This window comes from Stylophora pistillata, chromosome 12 (genome assembly GCF_964205215.1).
Source record: "Stylophora pistillata chromosome 12, jaStyPist1.2, whole genome shotgun sequence".
Taxonomy (NCBI): Eukaryota; Metazoa; Cnidaria; class Anthozoa; order Scleractinia; family Pocilloporidae; genus Stylophora; species Stylophora pistillata.
Window position 1 is genome coordinate 28,286,811 of NC_142530.1, and position 18,285 is coordinate 28,305,095.

Sequence of the window (18,285 nt, forward strand, 5' to 3'; positions counted from 1 at the left end):
GGTGTAGTGCTTCCAAAAATTTTAAAGGATTTTGTCCGGTGACTTCATAAGTAGGTCTACGGGTTTGAACATCGGGGACATCGGATTATGAAAAGCCTTGACACCACTCCTTAGACTTCTGTACTCATTAGAATTAACTGCAATTGGCATGACAACGAAGCACTAGCGACCTCACAGACTCTGATCTCCAGCCCGGTGAAAAAACTTGAATTGCAAGTTACTTCGATGTTCATCACAAAGTGTGTAAATTTAGGTTCAACATGACACATAATAAAATTATCGATCCAAATTGAAAAACACGCTCATCGATTCATATATCCCAGCTTCATCAGGAGGTTTTCAATACGAATGTCTTTAGTATATACTAAAACATTGGATAGCGTTGAAGCGCGCGCTCCCGGCTGACTTCTCAAACACCGAGTACCCTTGCTATTCACCTCCAAGCGACTCAAGTGGGATTTACGCCCCAAAATTTTGTGTTCACTGCTGGAATAAATGATTTAAAATCATCTTTTTGTGGTAATATGTCTCACTGTTTTTAGTATGTACTAAAACAACTCTGCACCACAGTGTCAGATATTTGCACCATCAGTGGCCACCTGTTCGGCGTATGATTTTTACATATTTTCGAGCTAAATGGGGGTCGTGATGTATATGATTTATATTTATCAATATTATTACTCTTCAGAGTGAATTTATGAACACATCAGTTTGCCTTCTCTTTTGCAAAAGAAAAGTAATTTCCTTACTTGAATACACGTGAACAGAAGACTATCGTCGTATTGTGCACCAGGTTTCAGAATTACGGAATTCACGTGGGGAATAACATTAGGTATTCCTCCAGTTTGAACTGGGAACATAATTGGTCACGCGACGCCTTTAAACTATTCGCGCGTGGGCAAAAATACTTGATGGATTTCAAGACCAAGAACTTCGTTGTTTACCACAACAATACTGAACAAACAGGTGCATTACTAAGGAGATCAGAAATTACCATAGGAAAACGAGATAAGAATAGCAAACTACTTGGATCACTGTTCGAGGCATGAGTATCAAACTTTTCGACGATAGAGGCCCATAAAAAACTCCACTTTTGATTCATACATGGAGACAACTGTGTTTAAGCTAATTAAGGTAAGGTGGTCACAGTGCTTTCTCGTTATACATAAATTAATTGTCTCATGTACGGAAGAAAGTACAATAAATGGATTAAAAACCCATCTAATAAGATAACAGAAAATGTCGATTAATAAGCCAGGATCCGTCCGCTTTTCAGTGGCTTTAATGTCGTAATCATATAAGAACAGCACTAACCTGCATAAATTTGCCAATCAGATCACTGTGTTCATTGCTTGGTAACAGACCCAAGTAAAACAACGCTAACAGATCGATATTTAAGAGTGACAAAAACAGCTTTATTAGTTGCTGATCAGGTTCGACTCTGCTGGCTAAGAGCTGTGTATTGAAGTGCAGATTTCCAGCTGACGTGAAGATTTCATGCTAAAGTGTAAGGTTCTATCCGTTTGCTCACGGAGCAAGATACAGAAGGCCAATTGCCAAGTTTTCAAGCACCAATTGTTCCTTTGAAAAACATTGTAAGTATGATTGTTATTCTCTTTCCCCTAGAGATATAAAGTCATCTTTTAAACCAGCCGTAATTTTCGCTAGATCGGTCGCGAACAGAGCTATTGATGAGATGATGCCGAAGCAAATACGTGTGAACTCAACGTAGCAGACTTTTAGACGCCATTTTAAAATTAAGCACTTTTTGTTATCTAACATATAAAATTGTGATGAAATTTGGGATGCAGCATAAATTGAAAGAATAAAATTTTGATGCAACAAGTTGCTCTATTGAGTTTTAAAAAAATAACGTCGATTTCAACTTTGCACAGCTCTTCATTTCGACTTGGGCATACGAAGAAAAAAACACTATCAAAGCGGGAGATTCGCGTGCACGCCAGTTTTGCATTTTACGACTGAAATAATGTTAACGATGCTATGAAAGAAAAATTTTTGAACAAAGAAATTTTCCACTAAAAGACTATGTTATCGACAATTGAGAATATCAGTAATGCATTCTTGCGGTAAGAATAATCTTTTTTATCCCCCCATTAAAAAAATTGGCAAATTTTGACGCTTTCATTGAAACGCCGAACTTTAACACCGGCACTCTAACTTGATTTTGAGAACCCACTTTACCTAAGACGGGAAATTTTCAAGTAATGATACATTTCGCCGAGTTGTAATTTTGAGAGCTTGGCGCACGAAAAACAGGTAAGAGGTCAACAAGCTGCCCCTAAGCTAGAGCATAACAAAAATTTTCTTCGCTCCTCGGTGCGGTGCACTTATAGGACATCGCAAGAATTTTTCCCGAAAACACGAACGCACTTTTCATACGCTTGCACGCCACTGATCACGAATATGCGAACAGTTGACGCAATAAGAATTTAATTACTGGGACAATGAGTAAGGTATGTACCAATTACCCACGAGAAGACAATTCTTTTATCCCAATGTTGAACCAACGTACCTATTCACACTGCAAGTCGCAATGTTCCATCTGCAATGGCTGGCAATAGAAAAAATAGACATAAAATTTAGCGTAACACAAGCAAGTGGTAGTATTTTTGCCTATATAATTCAAGATAATGGTTTTCTGTGGAGGGAGGGAAAGAGAAAAACTAGGAGATAAACCCTTTGATCAGGAAACAAAACTAAACCAAACCAAAAACAAACTTAAAAATCTACTGGATGTAAACGAGGTATGAGGATTTCAGACCGTGCTCAAGTGTCTGGAGGAAAATGTTCTCTCTACCGAGGCCCTTAGAAGCGATTTCGTTTCATTCCAACACAGTCCCAAATATTCAGCATGTTCTCTTTTCCATAAACGATTGTTTGCCCCTTCTGGTTTTTCGTCTGACAAAATCACCTTATGAGAGCACAGATATGGTGCACACTCTACTGAAGTTAGATAGTTCAAATTCTTCTTATCAATGTCGACTTACATCTTGTTAAGTCGTACAAGGCAAGAGAAAACAAAGGACTTAGCATATACATGCATATATACGCACATACGCGGGTTAAAACATGGATTTGTTGGAAATAGGCCAAGCGTAGAAAGTAGATTTCGATAATATAATCCTCAAATCGTACTTTCGAGAGATTCCCCCGGCAAGAGCAATACATATCATATGGAGACTTCACCTAATTTGGTGGAGAGTTCTTGACAACGGCGCAAAGTTCTGTTTCTGATTATAAGAGGTTTCTAGCGATATTAAATAGCCAAGAAACAGTGTTTCTTGTTGCTGCGAGGTAGGTAGTTAATATATACTTTTTGCACCCTGTAAAAAATTGCAAAACTTTCTGAGGAGAAGGTCAGTCACGGTTTGATTTGCATTATTTGTTGGGCTTTTAAACCTGCATAATGCATGCATTACTTTATCTGTTCTCACTTGAATTCAAATTCTTGGTATGCAACACTGATGCACACCTGACTTTAAGATATTGTTGGGTGATGGTTCATCAAAGCTTTGTTATTCTTTTTGCGAGTGTGAATATGCTACCATTGCTGAAAATGTGAAAAAAAGACAATAACAACTTGACTAGAACAACTTCAGCCTGACCCATTGATCCAAGTAGCCTGGCGGGTATTTTTGTGATACAGATGAACATTCTTTGATTCAGATCTGTTGAAACTCAGGCTTTTCGCAGCCTTGAGAAGATGAATTTGGAGAGGTAAAAGTTGAACTAGGGCTCCTTTGTCATAACTTGTGTGGACCGTGTAGAGTTATTTCGGAAGAAAGACAGTTATAAAGATATACCTTACATTGTTAAGACTCTTTTTGTATAAAACCATAAAACATGCATCAAAAAACAAATTATCTTGTTTACAAGAAATTGTGCCGACCGCTGTTAATTCTTCTTAGCTTGTTTGCTATTGATTCGTCTATTTGTTTACCAATTTTCTGACAGCAAACCTTCAATCAGCTAACATCATTGCTAAGGGAAATCACACTAACTAAAATTGTCCATAAAATAAACTCCCAGCGTAGCCTTCGGTGTCTTTAAATCCCTCGAAAGCCGATGAGTTATGCATCGATCATATTTCATTGGCCAAATTTTGAGCCAAGTAAGTTAGGCATGGATTTGATAACCATAACAACTGGGACACAAATCCAATTTAGTTATGAATTGCCTTACTCAAAGAGACATTTGAACCCTTCGGAATGTACTGCTTTGGAAGTTTCGAGCATTGAAATACAAATGTACAATTGCGAGAACACGGTGGTTTTTTTAGTTGGAGTCTTAACCCTGATCTGGAAACCTCTCTTATAATGGGCATGATTGCGCGTCTTGGAAAGTATTTGCGGAAACTATTTCACTAAAACTCTTAAAACTTGCTACAAATGTGTCGGATTTACTATAATCAGTGTCGGCAAACGTAACAACTGAAGAGAGACAAGGCTCTAAAAACGTCTTTGTTTTGACAAATATACTAATAACGTTAGTTTCACTTAATACCTCAACTGTTTTGTTACAATAAGCGGCTTAAAAACCGAGAAAATTAAGACAGTTGATACGAGGTTAAAGCTTAATTGATCTGTGATCCCATTGCTTTTTGTCATATCAAGCAAAAACAAAATTTTACGTAATCGGCTCTTATCTCAGTGGTAGTTACAGCTTTACAAGTGATTAAAAGAACTTCTTTCAGAAAAACAACACAATTTAAGTGTGAACGTCAATACTGAAAACTTAACTGGAACAATGTATATCAGTTGCCTTTCTCTCTTCCTTTCATCTTCCATTCTCTCTGACAGTTATTTTCTACGCTAAACTAATTTTGGACTATGAAAAGAAGTTGATAGAAGGTTTCTCACGAGCGGAGAAAAAAGGTGTGTGGTGTGATGAACTTATCAGCCGAGATAGAGTAGGAACGGTGGTACACAAGGAGCATGCGAGTTAAATTCGACTGTATTTCTAGATGATACTACATTACTACAGTACGACTCGTTGTTGCTGCATACTTGATCACTGTTACATGCGATAGCGATACAAGTCTGTTGAAACCCTACCAATGATATTGATTAACAAGGTAACCTTTCCGTTCACAGCACAGTAGGAAAGTGACACTCTCCGTACGAGACTCAAAGTGCCGAGACACTACCTACGCTAGCTAGACCCTTAGTAAATACTGTACGCGGTTTTCTTCATAGGACTTAACATACGTCAAAGTGCAACGACGGTGATTGCGTGTTTTAACGATTACTCAACAAAATCGGTCACGAGTGAAGAGTTTAAGTGAAATACATTCAAAGTTAACTCTTTCGGCTCGTGGATATTATGGAAGCAATTTTTGATCGTGACATTCTTTTTAGGATTTTGAAAATCTGAGACCCTATTCAATGCCGTTTTTTTTTTTACAAGGATTTCCACCCCTGAGAAAAGCCGTAATGGCACACTTGTAAAATTACGTGTGTTTTATTTCGCCAATCAGCTGCTGACATGTCACTCGCCTTCCGCGTCACCCTGTCAAGTCGATGGATTAACGGTAAAATACCATTAATAATGACTTGCAGCATTTGCACGCATCATTTTTCGTTTATTCCAAAGAAATCAGTGCAACTGGATATAAAGGAAGAGAGAGTCTACTTGCTGCAGCTCAACGAGTAGACTATTTCATAGGCTGCACGGAACACCCCTGTAAGTGAACTGTCTGCTTCATAGACAAAATTGATGCGGGGCAGTGAAGAAACTAACTTTCCCTTAGAGTTCCCTGAAGAATAATTAGAAACTATTTCATTTCGATACGTAGGTTTTTCCAAACCAAAGATTTAAAAATATCGTCACCATTGGCATCATAAGAAGAAAAGGTCACGATACGTACGGTTTCATTTTGCATGCAAGGGATTTGCTACCGTTAGTCAAAAGTACACTGCAATAATCGAGATGACGTTGCGCTAAAGAATTATATATATCGCCAGTAGTCCTTCAAAATAAAACGAAAGGCCGACTTCTCTTTAAGATACCAATTATGACAGCTGCAATCTTCTTTGAGAACTTATCGACAGGCACATTACAGGACAAGTTCTCGTCACATAAACACCTGCAAGAGATTTAGTGGATGCAAACTGACAAATAGAGGCATTGCCAATTACAATTGACGGGGTTGTAGAACTTCTTTAACCTTTACCTTGACCCAATTAACATTAAATCCGTTTTCGACATATTTAAAGTCAGAATATTTGCCACTAGCACCTTGGTGACTTTTCCGACGTCCTCGTCAAAGCGTTCAAGGTGTGCTACGTATTACTGTCAAAAGTCAAGAAGGTATCGTCGGCATTCATTCCATATTGAGCATTAGAGTAACGATTTGGTAGGCCTTTTATATTGTATAAAGAGAAGAGGGCCAAGGATTGTGCCTTGGGGAATGCCACAGCGGTCAGGTGTACTCTCTCAGACAGTCAGCATCTCCATTATCTGACAGAGTGCCCCTCACGAAACACTTTAGCATATGAAAATCAAATTCAATTTAAACAAGTTGTGTAATGCATAGTCCCCTCTATTAACTATGTGTAATGTTATAGTTTAAAATATATGAACTTCATATATTCATTGTATCTCGTTATAGTTTAAATAAGACGATGGAATGGTCTACAGTATGGACAGCTTTCTTTACTTCAAGGAAATCTAAAACGACTGTATTTACTTTGTCGATTTTAAAAGCCCAACCATCAACAGCAGCGACAGTTGAGTGAAAGGATCTCCTGGATTTCTCCTTACTGCTCGTGTGTTTTCCTTGATGTCGGTCAATTGATGTACAAAGTCTTAAATAGGTCCTTGTCTAGAAATTCATTTCTGTTATGTTGTTCCTTGTCTCGTTTTATTTCATAATCAACATCATTGCGGCATTTCTTGAATTTAAGCCAGTCATTAATAACGATACACTGCGTTTTCACTATCCTCCCGGTTAAGAATATCTCCATCACGTGTATCTTTTTTTCTTTTTTTTTTTGCGATGTGCTGTGTTCAAAGGTGATTTGAGCGCACGTCTACATTTCATATGTGGGATGCTTTTCCAAGCTACTTTACACTGCCCGAATTTTTCCGGGAAATATCATGGCAAAAGCTAGCTGAATCGAAATTTTTTAATTTCGTGTAAGTCATTGCAATTCTCCAATGAAAAATTTCCGAAAAGCATAGATTAGACCATGGTACCCCGAACAAACAACCATGTCCAAGCAATTTGTGTATATTATATCAATAAGAGTTGAAGATATGCTGGTCATGCGGGTTGGGCTGTTTATCAGTTGATAGAGACGCTAGACGACAGCTAGAGTAGAAAATAAAAGCGTACTGTTGTCGGTTTGATTACAATTGAAATCGCCCTATAAATTGATTTCGGCATTTTCAGTATCAAGTTTTCCAACTAAGGTTTCAAAGCGAGAGAATATTTCTGTTGGTAAGTCAAGAAGGTTATTCCAGGTAGCAATGAGAAAAGGTTGGATCTGGGTTTACGAATTTCAATTTAAAAATACAATTTTTATCACAATTGGTAGAAATGTCGCAATCTGATTGGCTAATTACAGTTGTCGACAAGAGGACAGACAACGCTGCTCGCGTCAACGTGGGCTCAATGTTGTGGACTCACGAGGCGCCACGACACGGTAAACTACTGTCGATTTTTTAATTATGCCGGAACGAACATAGAAATCATTTTTATGTACGACTTTTGTGCTCGTCAAAGTGTATCCAAACTGAAGGGCAAAAAAGAAAAGGAAATTGAAACTTAGAGAAAAGAAAAACCACTTCCGATCGATCTGTTCACTTGTGCAGCATTATTCGCCATGATCTGAAATGGTCTGTTGTCGTATCTACATCTACATCTACATCTTAAAAAAGAAATGTATTCCTTTCTTTTCCAGGAACTAAAAATATCCTGTTTAAGAGCACTACATTTTGGTTCGTCATGAATGACTCACATCATAGAGGAAATAGCACCGGTGGAGGTGACATTGAGTTTATAGCCATCACTGCCACATTGTATGTCGTCGTCATTATCGCTTCATTTCTGGGAAATATCACAATTTGTGTCGTCATATTCAGCACCAGATCACTGCGGCGATCCGTCAACTCAATTTTTATCCTCTCACTAGCAGTTTCTGATCTAACGACGACATGCCTGGTGATGCCGTTTGACTTAGAACGTTTAATTTCAGGCAGCAAATGGCATCATGGTGAGGTGATGTGCAATATATGGACAACAACTTACCTACTTGCTGTACCAACGTCCATTCTTAGCTTGTTGGCTTTGACAGTTTATCGTTACCGACTCCTACAAGACCCTCTAGATATCTACAAATCATCCCCGCTGATGACTCGCAGGCGCGCCCTTATGGTCGTCTGCTGCTTATGGACATACTCCATGCTCTTTTCACTCGTCCCACTTTTTGGCTGGAAAACCTACCCTAGAAGTGTCATTGGTGGAAAATGTTATTTTAATGCCTCTTGGATTTATTCGGTCTTGAGTTCGCTGATAAATTTTGTGATACCAGTAATAACTGCTTCCTTCCTTAACTGCAGAATGTTCTGCCTTGCCATCAGGCTCTCACGCAAAACCTTGAGGGCCGTTGAGCATAGCGGAAAAAACCGGCACGGTTCAAGTTTCAGTACAACGATTCAAAACTGTTCACCCTATAAGAATGAAAACGCTGAGACACCACTGAAATCCAAGCCCTGTAATCGCCGTTACAATCGGCAGATTGTTGATGACAGGCAGTTATACCAATCTGCACAGCGCGAAGACTTTCTTCTTAAGAAACTACAAAAGCGCAACAGTCGTGCAGCTAAGACAACCATTCTGATCGTTTTCTCCTTCGTATTATGCTGGTTTCCGCACACATTATGGAGCATAACGTATAGTTTTTGCAAAGAGTGTTTCATCAACGTCTCATACAGTCTTCTTAGCTATATGTCAACATTTTTTCTCATGTTGGGTTATCTGAACTCGGCCTTAAATCCAATTTTATACAGCTTTCGCACTCCAGAGTTTCAAAAAGCTGTCACCAGATCATTAGCGAAAAGGTTTGCCTCATCGAAAGAGCATTCGGGGAGAAAATCATCACACCCTCGGTTGAGCCTTACAAAGAGCACCAGTGTGGATCGGGAGACGAGGCTCTAATCAAACAGTAGAGAACACAAGTCATCATGGTCATCAAGTTTCTAAGTTCTCATAATACCCTAAGTGTTTATTTGTCATAACTTGATCATAGAGTCATTTTCAATTGAGAGACGAAAGTAATCTGAGATTGCATTGGTTTAGCTTTATTTCGCTCTGTGATTGGTCCAGAAAACTCGCTTGACTCTCTCAACCAATCCGATGCAAAACTAACACCAATCATGACTTGGTCACCTGCGTTTTCCCGCGCTTTGGGCTTTACTTCGCTCTGTGATTGGTCCAGAAATTCGCTCTCCTCTCTCAACCAATCAGATGCAAAACTTACACCAATCACGACCTGGTCACCCGTGTTTTTCCCGCGCTTCCGGCAATTTGCTTGGTTTTATTTGTACTTCTCATTGGTTCCGTTAGGATATTTTCCTTTCTTCTGATTGGTCATAGGGATAACTTTGGTTTTGGTTTTACAACACTCAATGGAAAAGTGCAGTACGTATGACGTCTGTGAATAAAACTCAGTGTAATTGTTCGATGTTCGTTGATATACATATTCGGTCTAAGCTGTTGTGAGTGGAACGAATACATCAAACTTGCATGTAGAAAAAAACTGATATTTTTCTAGAGCGCAAAGGTTATAGCAGTTTCCAAACGAGAGATGTTTTATTATGGTTTTCCGGCTTTCGTCGTGTGAACAAAATGGACAGGAACATCAGAAGCGAAGGAAAGCTACGACATTTCAAAATTTTCTCTTGTGCATCTATTGCAACGAGACATAAATGTCGAACTTGGAGTATAAAATTGTTCCAACTGGGGGAAATTACAAGTTCAACTAATTGGAAAGAAAATGAAGCCCACTTTCATTGAAACCGCTTTTTCCAAAAGGACTTCTGATCAGAGCTTCCCGGTTTTTCACCTTCTCAAACGTTGGTAAAAATAAATTTCATTCATATGGCCGGCTTCTTTTGTAGAGAATATTTTAACATCATTGTCAATAAATGTCGTCAATAAATGAACTTCAGTTGCATCAGCTGGTAGTCCGATTATTAAATTGTGACAGACATTGTCAATCGATCTTTCTGGACGATGGTGTGTAAACATCTTTATTACTTTCTTTTATTAGCTTCGCCGACAGGCAGGGACACCGAAACAGCTTGCGCCAATTACAGCGGGCCCGGTAAACCCACCCATCCCACCCAGGGGAGGACATCCATCACACAGTAATCTCGTGCGTGGGAAATTAACGTCTCCTACCCCTAACCCTGCAGGAGACGGGACCTACGTTTATTCGTCCCTATCCGAGAAGACTGGAATAACTAACCATTTCTTGATGTTATAGAAAGGCAGCATATTCTTCTCAATTATTTTAAGACCTTGAGTGTTGGTCCGGCCGGGGCTCGAACCCTCGACCTCCCGCACAACAGTCCAGCGCTATCGATTAGAGTCATCTAAAAACCTGATTCCTTGTTAAAGGCTGATAGTTTCTAAAGAGACTGTTTGGCGATGCGTCGGTGGGGGTAAAGAAATAATTTGATTATATCAACAAAGTTGAAATGGTAAATTGGCCACCATTACGGTTATAAAAGCTGACGTTTCGAGCGTTAGCCCTTCGTCGTTAGCCCTTCGTCGTTAGCCCTTCGTCGGAGCGAATGTTCCCTTGTTAGATACACAAGGAAGTCAAGAAGTTAGCAAGACTCTCTCTTGAGATCCGAAGAACAAAAAAGGCAGGTATGATCCAAAACCCATGTCGTTCAGTTCATTTCCAGAAATTCGACAAAGCTAGTAGTTCGCGATGAAAAGAATAACAAATGGTGTTCTGATGACAACCATGAACCTTTCCAAAGATGACTGTCATAAAAAAATTACAAATTTCATATTTCATGTCGACCATTGAATATCATGACGGGTACGTCATCCACAGACTATTTCAGCTTTCAAGATAGTTGACTTGTAAGGGAAAAGAGTGGTCAATCCTAGCCTTTTCGAGATGCTTACAATAGTTTTAGTCCAACATACGAGCCCAAGACCACTTGGTTTAATCACCTGAGTTGATGATAATATGAGTTGACCACCGTAAAGAAATTCTTAAGCTGACATTTCGAGCGTTCGCCCCTCAGCAGAGCGGAGGTTTCAGGGCTTACTCTTTTCTTGCGTGTTCATTCAGCAAAACAAACCGCGCGTTTCCCGGCCGCTCGATGTGTCGGTCGTAGGTCGGTCGTACGCAAGTCAAAGATCTAAGCCCTAAAGACGAAATACTAAGTAAGTGACGCTGATCGACGCGAAGGAATGGTCAAATACGAATCTGCGAGACCTTCGTTGTTGTTGTTTTTTCGTATCAGACTATTCGCCTTTGTTAATACTTTGAAAACATATTTGATAAAATGATTGAGAACCAGTAAAGAGACTGTATAGTATTATTAAATAACATCGTTATTCTGGCAGGGTAACAGCTTTTTTTCGTTCACAGTGAATGTTAATAAAAAGAACTGAGTAAATGCCGAAGAAGTCTTTTGAGGAAAACACAGGAAGTCTTTTTGCATGCGTTATTTGATATGTAAATTACTCTTTGAAGGTAACAACAGCTGTCATCTGAAGCCCGAATTAGCAGCCTTTGTAGGGGACATTCTCTTTAACAAATTGAAGTCAAATTTCCATCGTCTCTAACCTTATTGATCATAGAAATGACGTCAACAATGTTCAAAACTAAAGTGAAACCACGATGCGCAGCCGTACTCATTTTCTTTGTTTGTTTTCTTCCACGTTTTCGTCCGTTTCGACCAATTCTTCAAAAATTGCTTCCTGTCATTTTCTTTGTTTGTTTTCTTCCACGTTTTCATCCATTTCGACCAATTCTTCAAAAATTGCTGCTAGTATCCCAGTCTTAAATTGGGCTGGAAACTCTTCGCTGTCCACATTTCTAATATTTGCAAATGTTTCCGCGCGAAGAAATTTTTCTCTGACAGATTGCTGAGAATTGCGTGACATGATACGTCATTTTTATTATCTATAACCTTTTTGGCAATGGCCCTCGACCAATGAGCGCGCGAGAATTTCCACGGTCACTGTAAAATATCTGATTAACGGTGCATATGATGACGTCACCACGTTACAAATATTGCATCAAGCATAGCCTAGTTCAGCCTCGGGAAAGGTCGATGAAGCATCTGGTTTTCTTTACATTCTTTCGCAGACAAGCCAGCTTAGTCAAAGTACCGTGCGTATCGAGGGAATTTTAATCCTTTTCAACTTTAGAATATCCCGTCGAATCACTACATTGACAGTCATGTTAGTCTTAAGGCTGTCCTCTAAGTTCTTTCTGAGTTAATCGGCGACATTAGCAGTTTACAAATCTATTTCAAACTACTTTGAAATGGATGGCTTAATTACCTACCAAATTTGATCAAGAGACATAAATCCTAGCGCAAGTAGTATTGTAAAACAAAAACACTACTGTTTCGTTTAGCATCTAATTTTGGTTCAAGTCAATCACATGCCTGTTAGATTCATATCGCAATACTTCCTACTTTTTTCATTGTTGCAGGCCTTGTGAGGAATAAAGGTTCTTGTTCACTATGAATGAGTTAGAAAATGCGATTAACTCGACCGCCTCGCCTGCCACTCAGAATCTGAAGGCTTCACCATTTATGGTCACATTTTCCATATTTTACGTCATCATCATCATCGCCTCGCTCCTAGGGAATTTCATAGTTTTTGTGGTCATACTCAGCACCAGATCCCTGCTGCAATCCATCAACTCTAGCTTCGTCCTCTCCCTGGCAGTTTCTGATCTGACAACAACTTGCCTGGTGATGCCTTTTGACCTAGAGCGCTTTATTTCATTCAAACTCTGGAGACACGGCGAGATCATATGCCAAGTATGGACAACAACTTACCTACTTGCGGTGCCCACGTCCATTCTAAGCTTGTTGGCTTTGGCAGTTTATCGATATCGACTCTTAAAAGACCCTCTAGATATCTACAAATCCTCACCGCTGATGACTCGCAGGCGCGCCTTTATAGTCGTCTGCTGTTTATGGGCATACTCCACGCTCTTCTCACTCGCCCCAGTCTTTGGCTGGAAACGGAACCCAAGAAGTGTAAATCACGGATACTGTCATTTCAACGTCTCTCTGATTTATTCAGTCTTGAGTTCGATGATAAATTTTGTGACACCAGTTATAATCGCTTCTTTCCTGAACTGTAAAATGTTCTGCCTTGCAACCAAAAGGTTGCAACCTCCAAAAGCTGGCCGCAGAAATGGCAAAATTCAACAAAACCCAACGAGACCAAGTCCAGTCCAAGACGGCGCCAACTCACCCCCAACAGAACAACAGGTCATTGAATCGATGCGATCACAACATGAAGCCATCCTCATCAGAAAATTACAACGACGCAACACCCGTGCAGCCAAGACAACATTTCTGATCGTGTTCTCGTTCGTGGTCTGTTGGCTACCCTTCTCATTTCTGAGTATCATTGCAACTCTGTGCTTGACTTGTGCTCGAAAGAACCCATCCTTTCTCATGGAGATCTTTCTTATGATGGGTTATCTTAACTCAGCCATTAACCCCGTTTTGTACAGCTTTCGCAGTTCCGAATTTAAGAAAGCGGTTAAAGATTTCATTAGAAAGAAGCGCCTCTTTCGAGTTGATCAAATCAGGACCAAGAACACGTACGCTATAGAAAGGCGGACACCAACTCTACAAAATATACCTTCCACTGACGATTTTGGAGTCAATTTGAAATTTTATAATCGATTTGATAGTGCTAAGGGGAGCTGTGAGGTAAATTTGTAACTCTCTCTCGTCACATACCTTTGAAAAAGTGAGAGTTCGACGGAGAAGACAAATCAGAGTATATGAGCGCACTGAGGTACCCACACAAAGGAAAATATCAATAGCGAACACTATCATCAATATTGGAGAAGTATTATTGTAATTATAATAAAAGGGTGAATATACATTTAAATGTAAAACTCTCAGCTTGTTTCTGATTGTCTCACGTATGCTGAAAGGGAGAAATAATATACCACTAATTTTATTTCTCTTTTCTCCCAAGTTTTTCTCAATCAGATTCCTCTTTCTCTTCTACTCTAATGTATGGCTTTCTACCCTGTATTCAATACGTTTAAAATATCTAGAGATTTATTTGAAAAGGCAGGTCACCTTTAAGTCTGGTACCTAGATTTGTTCGTATTGCGTCTAGAAAGCTCATCAGGCTGACGACTGAGTCATTATTAGCGATGTTAGCGTGCGCACTCTTGAAAAGAACACCAGACATTGTACAGATCTCAGTCATTTGACCAAGAGCGTTGCCTAAGTGTTTCAGGTTCTTATTCAGGGTTCCACCTTTTGATTGGAGCTCGTACAGTTTGATAAAGATCTGCTCGAGTGTATCTCTAAGTCACCTCTTCCTTAACGGGAAGCGGTAAATCGTTGCTGTTTTAGATGTTCTTTTATTTAAAATCTTCAAAACAAGCCAGCAAGCTTGGCCAGCAGGGCTGTGTGGCATAACGTTGCATGAGAAATAATCGGTGATTAGTTTTTTTCGATAAGCGCGAAATTTTTCCACTCACGATGAGACTTTTTCAACTAAGAATAATTTGCATACAAATGGGACGTATTTCTTCAATCACTGTGTTTATTTTTTACTGAGAATAATTTTCAGACTAATTACAACGTAATTTCGAAAAGGCATTTTTGTCCACTTTGATGATCTATACTCCGATTCGTACTCTTCTATACTTCGGTCATGGCCAATTTTGGGAGCCCAAGACTTCCAGACTTCTAGCCAGTTGTTTGTGCTACGTTGGTTGTCTTTGTTTTACCATTCTCCTTCAAACTCTAAATAGTCCGTTTTACAGTTGCATGCTTGGTTGCCAAACCTTTGAATGGGAGTGAGGCTAAGGATGACCTTGTTATGATAGAGACGTTGCTGCTTTTCAAAGGTAAATTACTTTGTTATCATGCTAAATAGATGCTGGTCTCTATCACAATAGGGTCACCTTCAGCCTCACTCCAAATCAAAGGCTTGGCAACCAAGCGCAGAACTGTAAAATGGCTTACTAAGACTATGACTTTCTACCACCTGGCCCACCATTCTGTTTTGTTGTGCTTTCGCGACTCTCCTGTCAGTCAATTTGATTTATAACATAACCAAAGTAAAGCGCGCGCTCTGATTGGTCAATTTAGAGTCCCCCATTTGCCCATGGGTGTACGCTACTGACGTGAGCAAATGCAAGGACTATTTTTCCGCGCGCGCTTGTTTTTTCTGGTCACGTAAGATTTGTTAAATAAAAGGGAACTCTTTAGCTACAATGTATCAATGTTATGTTATAAAACAAATGGTAAACACCACAGCGTACACTATTGAGTTATGGATACACGCGAGAAGTTTGCTAAGCACGAAAGAAGCGTAAGAGTCGCTCGAGGCGATAGCCGAGAGTGACTCTAGCTTCTTGAGTGCTTAGCAAACCTCCCGCGTGTATCCATAACTCAATAGTGTACGCTGTGGTGTTTACCATTTGTTAATTCAACCTTTTTACAATTGATATCAACTTTCAACTCTGTTTGGGATTAATTGACGTGTTCTCAAGCAATGAGCTTGCCGTATTTTGCAAACATGGTATTAAATTGTGAATGACATAGTCGGTCGTTTATTATGGAAACCTTTTTCTCATCGTAAAGGGTCAAACAGGGAGTAGAAAGTCAAAAAGTTAGAAGCAAACCATTCTCCTGAGATCCTAAGAACATAAAAGACAGGTCTGATTAAAAAAAACTTTATCAGCTCCAGAATTCGAGGGTGACACTTGATTTGCTGGTCAGCGATAAAGAGAATCACAAATGATAATTTTATTCTTGAGGTGCAAGTTAGTGTTGAGTAATAATAAATAATAAATTTAATACTTATATAGCGCAAAATTCATTATAAGTATATGATGTAACGCGCTTTGCAATAAGTTAAAATATATATCTAAAAGAAACCGGGGAGAATGTGGTAGTTAAATTACAAAATGAAAAAAAAAATTATTTTTTAACAATAAATTAAAAGCGATAAAAAATCTATATGGTACATAGTCTCAAAATGTTCACGCAGTTAATAGTAGGCTGTGAATGACAATCAAAAACCTTTCTGAGGTTGGTTATAAATTTCTTCTTTGTACATGTTGAACATTAAATGTTATGACGGCCTAAGTTATCCAGAGACCATTTTAGGTTTTAGGATGACTGACTTTTACGGACGGAAATGGTCAATACTACGCTCAGCGAGCTGTCAATGATATGTGAGCGGACTAAAGTTTTATATTAGTCTAGAAATGGAACCTACAACTATCATTTCGCTAGTTACACTCGAAGACAAATCACGACGCCTGGATTACAAATCAGCTACAGAAAAAAAACGTATAGCAGACTTTCTAGTCCTAGTAGCGGCCATGTTCTTGCCTGCTCTTTCGGCGCGTTTTCTTTCAGTATGTCAGTAACTGTGTAATATGTTGGTCATATGGATGCCCGCCTAGCAAAGATTAAAGACCTCAAGAATAGTTCAAAGACTTCCTAGTTTCCAGGCACCTCGTCCGTGCAGTGTTCTCAAACGGATTTTAGAAGAATGGGCTAGTCACTTTCCTCGTTTATTCAAGAGATGAGAAATGCAAGCGAATATACTACCGTAAGACAAAAAATAGGATCGTTTAATGCATGCAACATTTGATTTATGTTTCAGCCTATCAGATGCTAGTACGTGTATGCATATTTAAAGTTGTGACAGCTAGCAATGATTACTACTTTTTTCATTGTTGCAGACGTAGCAAGGGAAAAAAAGGTTCTTGTTCGCTATTAAGGAGGTCAGAAGATGCGATTACCTCGAACGCCTCGCTTGTCATTCACAATCTTTTAAAAAGCCCCACCATTTATGGTCGCATGTTCTATAGTTTACGTCCTTACCATCATCGCCTCGCTCCTGGGGAATATCACAATTTGTGTGGTCATACTCAACACCAGATCCCTGCGGAAATCCATCAACCCGTGCTTCATTCTCTCCCTGGCAGTTTCTGATCTGACGACAACTTGTCTGGTGATGCCTTTTGACCTGGAGCTGATTATTTCATTCGACCGCTGGAGACATGGCGAGATCATGTGCGATGTATCGACGACCACATATTTAATGGCAGTGCTCACGTCCATTCTAAGCTTGTTGGCTTTGACAGTTTATCGATATCGACTCCTAAAAGACCCTCTAGATATCTGCCAATCATCACCGCTGATGACCCGCGGGCGCGCCTTTATAGACATCTGGCCCCGGTTGTTCGAAGGATGGATAACGCTACACACCGGACAAATCTTCTATCCGGTGGATAGCGCAGTACGTTTAGGTAACACTTATCTGCTGGATAGCGATTTATCCGTTGGATAGCGCTATCCGCCCTTTGAACAACCGGAGCCTGCTGTTTATGGACATACTCCATGCCCTTTTCACTCGCCCCAGTCTTTGGCTGGAAACCGCTTCCAGAAAGTGTGAATTACGGATACTGTTATTTTAACTTCTCTCGCATTTATTCGGTCTTGAGTTCAAAGATCAATTTTGTGACACCGGTTGTAATCGCTTCCTTTCTGAACTGCAAAATGTTCTGCCTTGCAATCAAGCAATTGCATCCTCCAAAAGCAGGCCGCAGAAATGGTAAAACTCATCAAAATCGAACGAGACCTGATCCAATCCAAGACAACACCAATTCATTCGCAACAGGAACCACAACTCGTCAAATCGATGCGATCACAACACGAAGCCATTCTCATCAAGAAATTACAACGACGGAACATTCGCGCAACTAAGACAACGTTTCTGATCGTGTTCTCGTTCGTAGTCTGTTGGCTGCCCCACTCATTTCTGAGTATTATTAGCGCTCTGTGCATGTCATGTGCTATCAATGTCGCAATGCATCCAAAATTGTTTACCCTCTTTGTCATATTAAGGTATCTTAATTCAGTCATTAATCCCGTTTTGTACAGCTTTCGGAGTTCTGAATTTAGGAGAGAGGTTAAAGATTTCATTAGAAAAAGGCGTCCCTTTCAAGGCGCGCAAATACGGACGGAGAACACGCGCGTTAAGCAAAGGCATTC

General features: G+C 39.7%; 3 protein-coding genes across 4 annotated transcripts; all 3 read left to right on the plus strand.

Annotated features, from left to right (window-relative positions):
* The first annotated feature begins 1,210 nt into the window (after positions 1 to 1,210).
* LOC111344057 (putative G protein-coupled receptor No18) lies at positions 1,211 to 10,202 on the plus strand. 2 transcript variants are annotated; one of them, XM_022951262.2, is made up of 2 exons: positions 1,211 to 1,595; positions 7,926 to 10,202. In XM_022951262.2, the coding sequence occupies exon 2, from the start codon at positions 7,970 to 7,972 to the stop codon at positions 9,179 to 9,181; it is 1,212 nt and encodes a 403-aa protein (XP_022806997.2). In that variant the 5' UTR covers positions 1,211 to 1,595; positions 7,926 to 7,969; the 3' UTR covers positions 9,182 to 10,202. The 2 variants fall into 2 exon arrangements, with proteins under 2 accessions (XP_022806997.2, XP_088597882.1); XM_088741756.1 differs by lacking the exon at positions 1,211 to 1,595 and adding an exon at positions 3,172 to 3,315.
* Positions 10,203 to 10,273: 71 nt separating this feature from the next.
* On the plus strand, positions 10,274 to 14,140 carry LOC111344056 (putative G protein-coupled receptor No18). Its single transcript, XM_022951261.2, has 2 exons — positions 10,274 to 10,900; positions 12,714 to 14,140. The coding sequence occupies exon 2, from the start codon at positions 12,745 to 12,747 to the stop codon at positions 13,966 to 13,968; it is 1,224 nt and encodes a 407-aa protein (XP_022806996.2). The 5' UTR covers positions 10,274 to 10,900; positions 12,714 to 12,744; the 3' UTR covers positions 13,969 to 14,140.
* A 2,940-nt stretch (positions 14,141 to 17,080) lies between these two features.
* Positions 17,081 to 18,061, plus strand: LOC148719503 (histamine H2 receptor-like). The gene is made up of 2 exons (XM_088740115.1): positions 17,081 to 17,450; positions 17,600 to 18,061. The coding sequence occupies exons 1-2, from the start codon at positions 17,081 to 17,083 to the stop codon at positions 17,995 to 17,997; spliced, it is 768 nt and encodes a 255-aa protein (XP_088596241.1). The 3' UTR covers positions 17,998 to 18,061.
* Positions 18,062 to 18,285: the final 224 nt, after the last annotated feature.

Coding starts and splice junctions, on each gene's coding strand:
- LOC111344057 (XM_022951262.2), top strand. CDS start 7,970: ATGAATGACTCACATCATAGAGGAAATAGCACCGGTGGAGGTGACATT.
- LOC111344056 (XM_022951261.2), top strand. CDS start 12,745: ATGAATGAGTTAGAAAATGCGATTAACTCGACCGCCTCGCCTGCCACT.
- LOC148719503 (XM_088740115.1), top strand. CDS start 17,081: ATGGTCGCATGTTCTATAGTTTACGTCCTTACCATCATCGCCTCGCTC. Junction 17,451..17,599: donor GATGACCCGCGGGCGCGCCT/TTATAGACATCT, acceptor CCGCCCTTTGAA/CAACCGGAGCCTGCTGTTTA.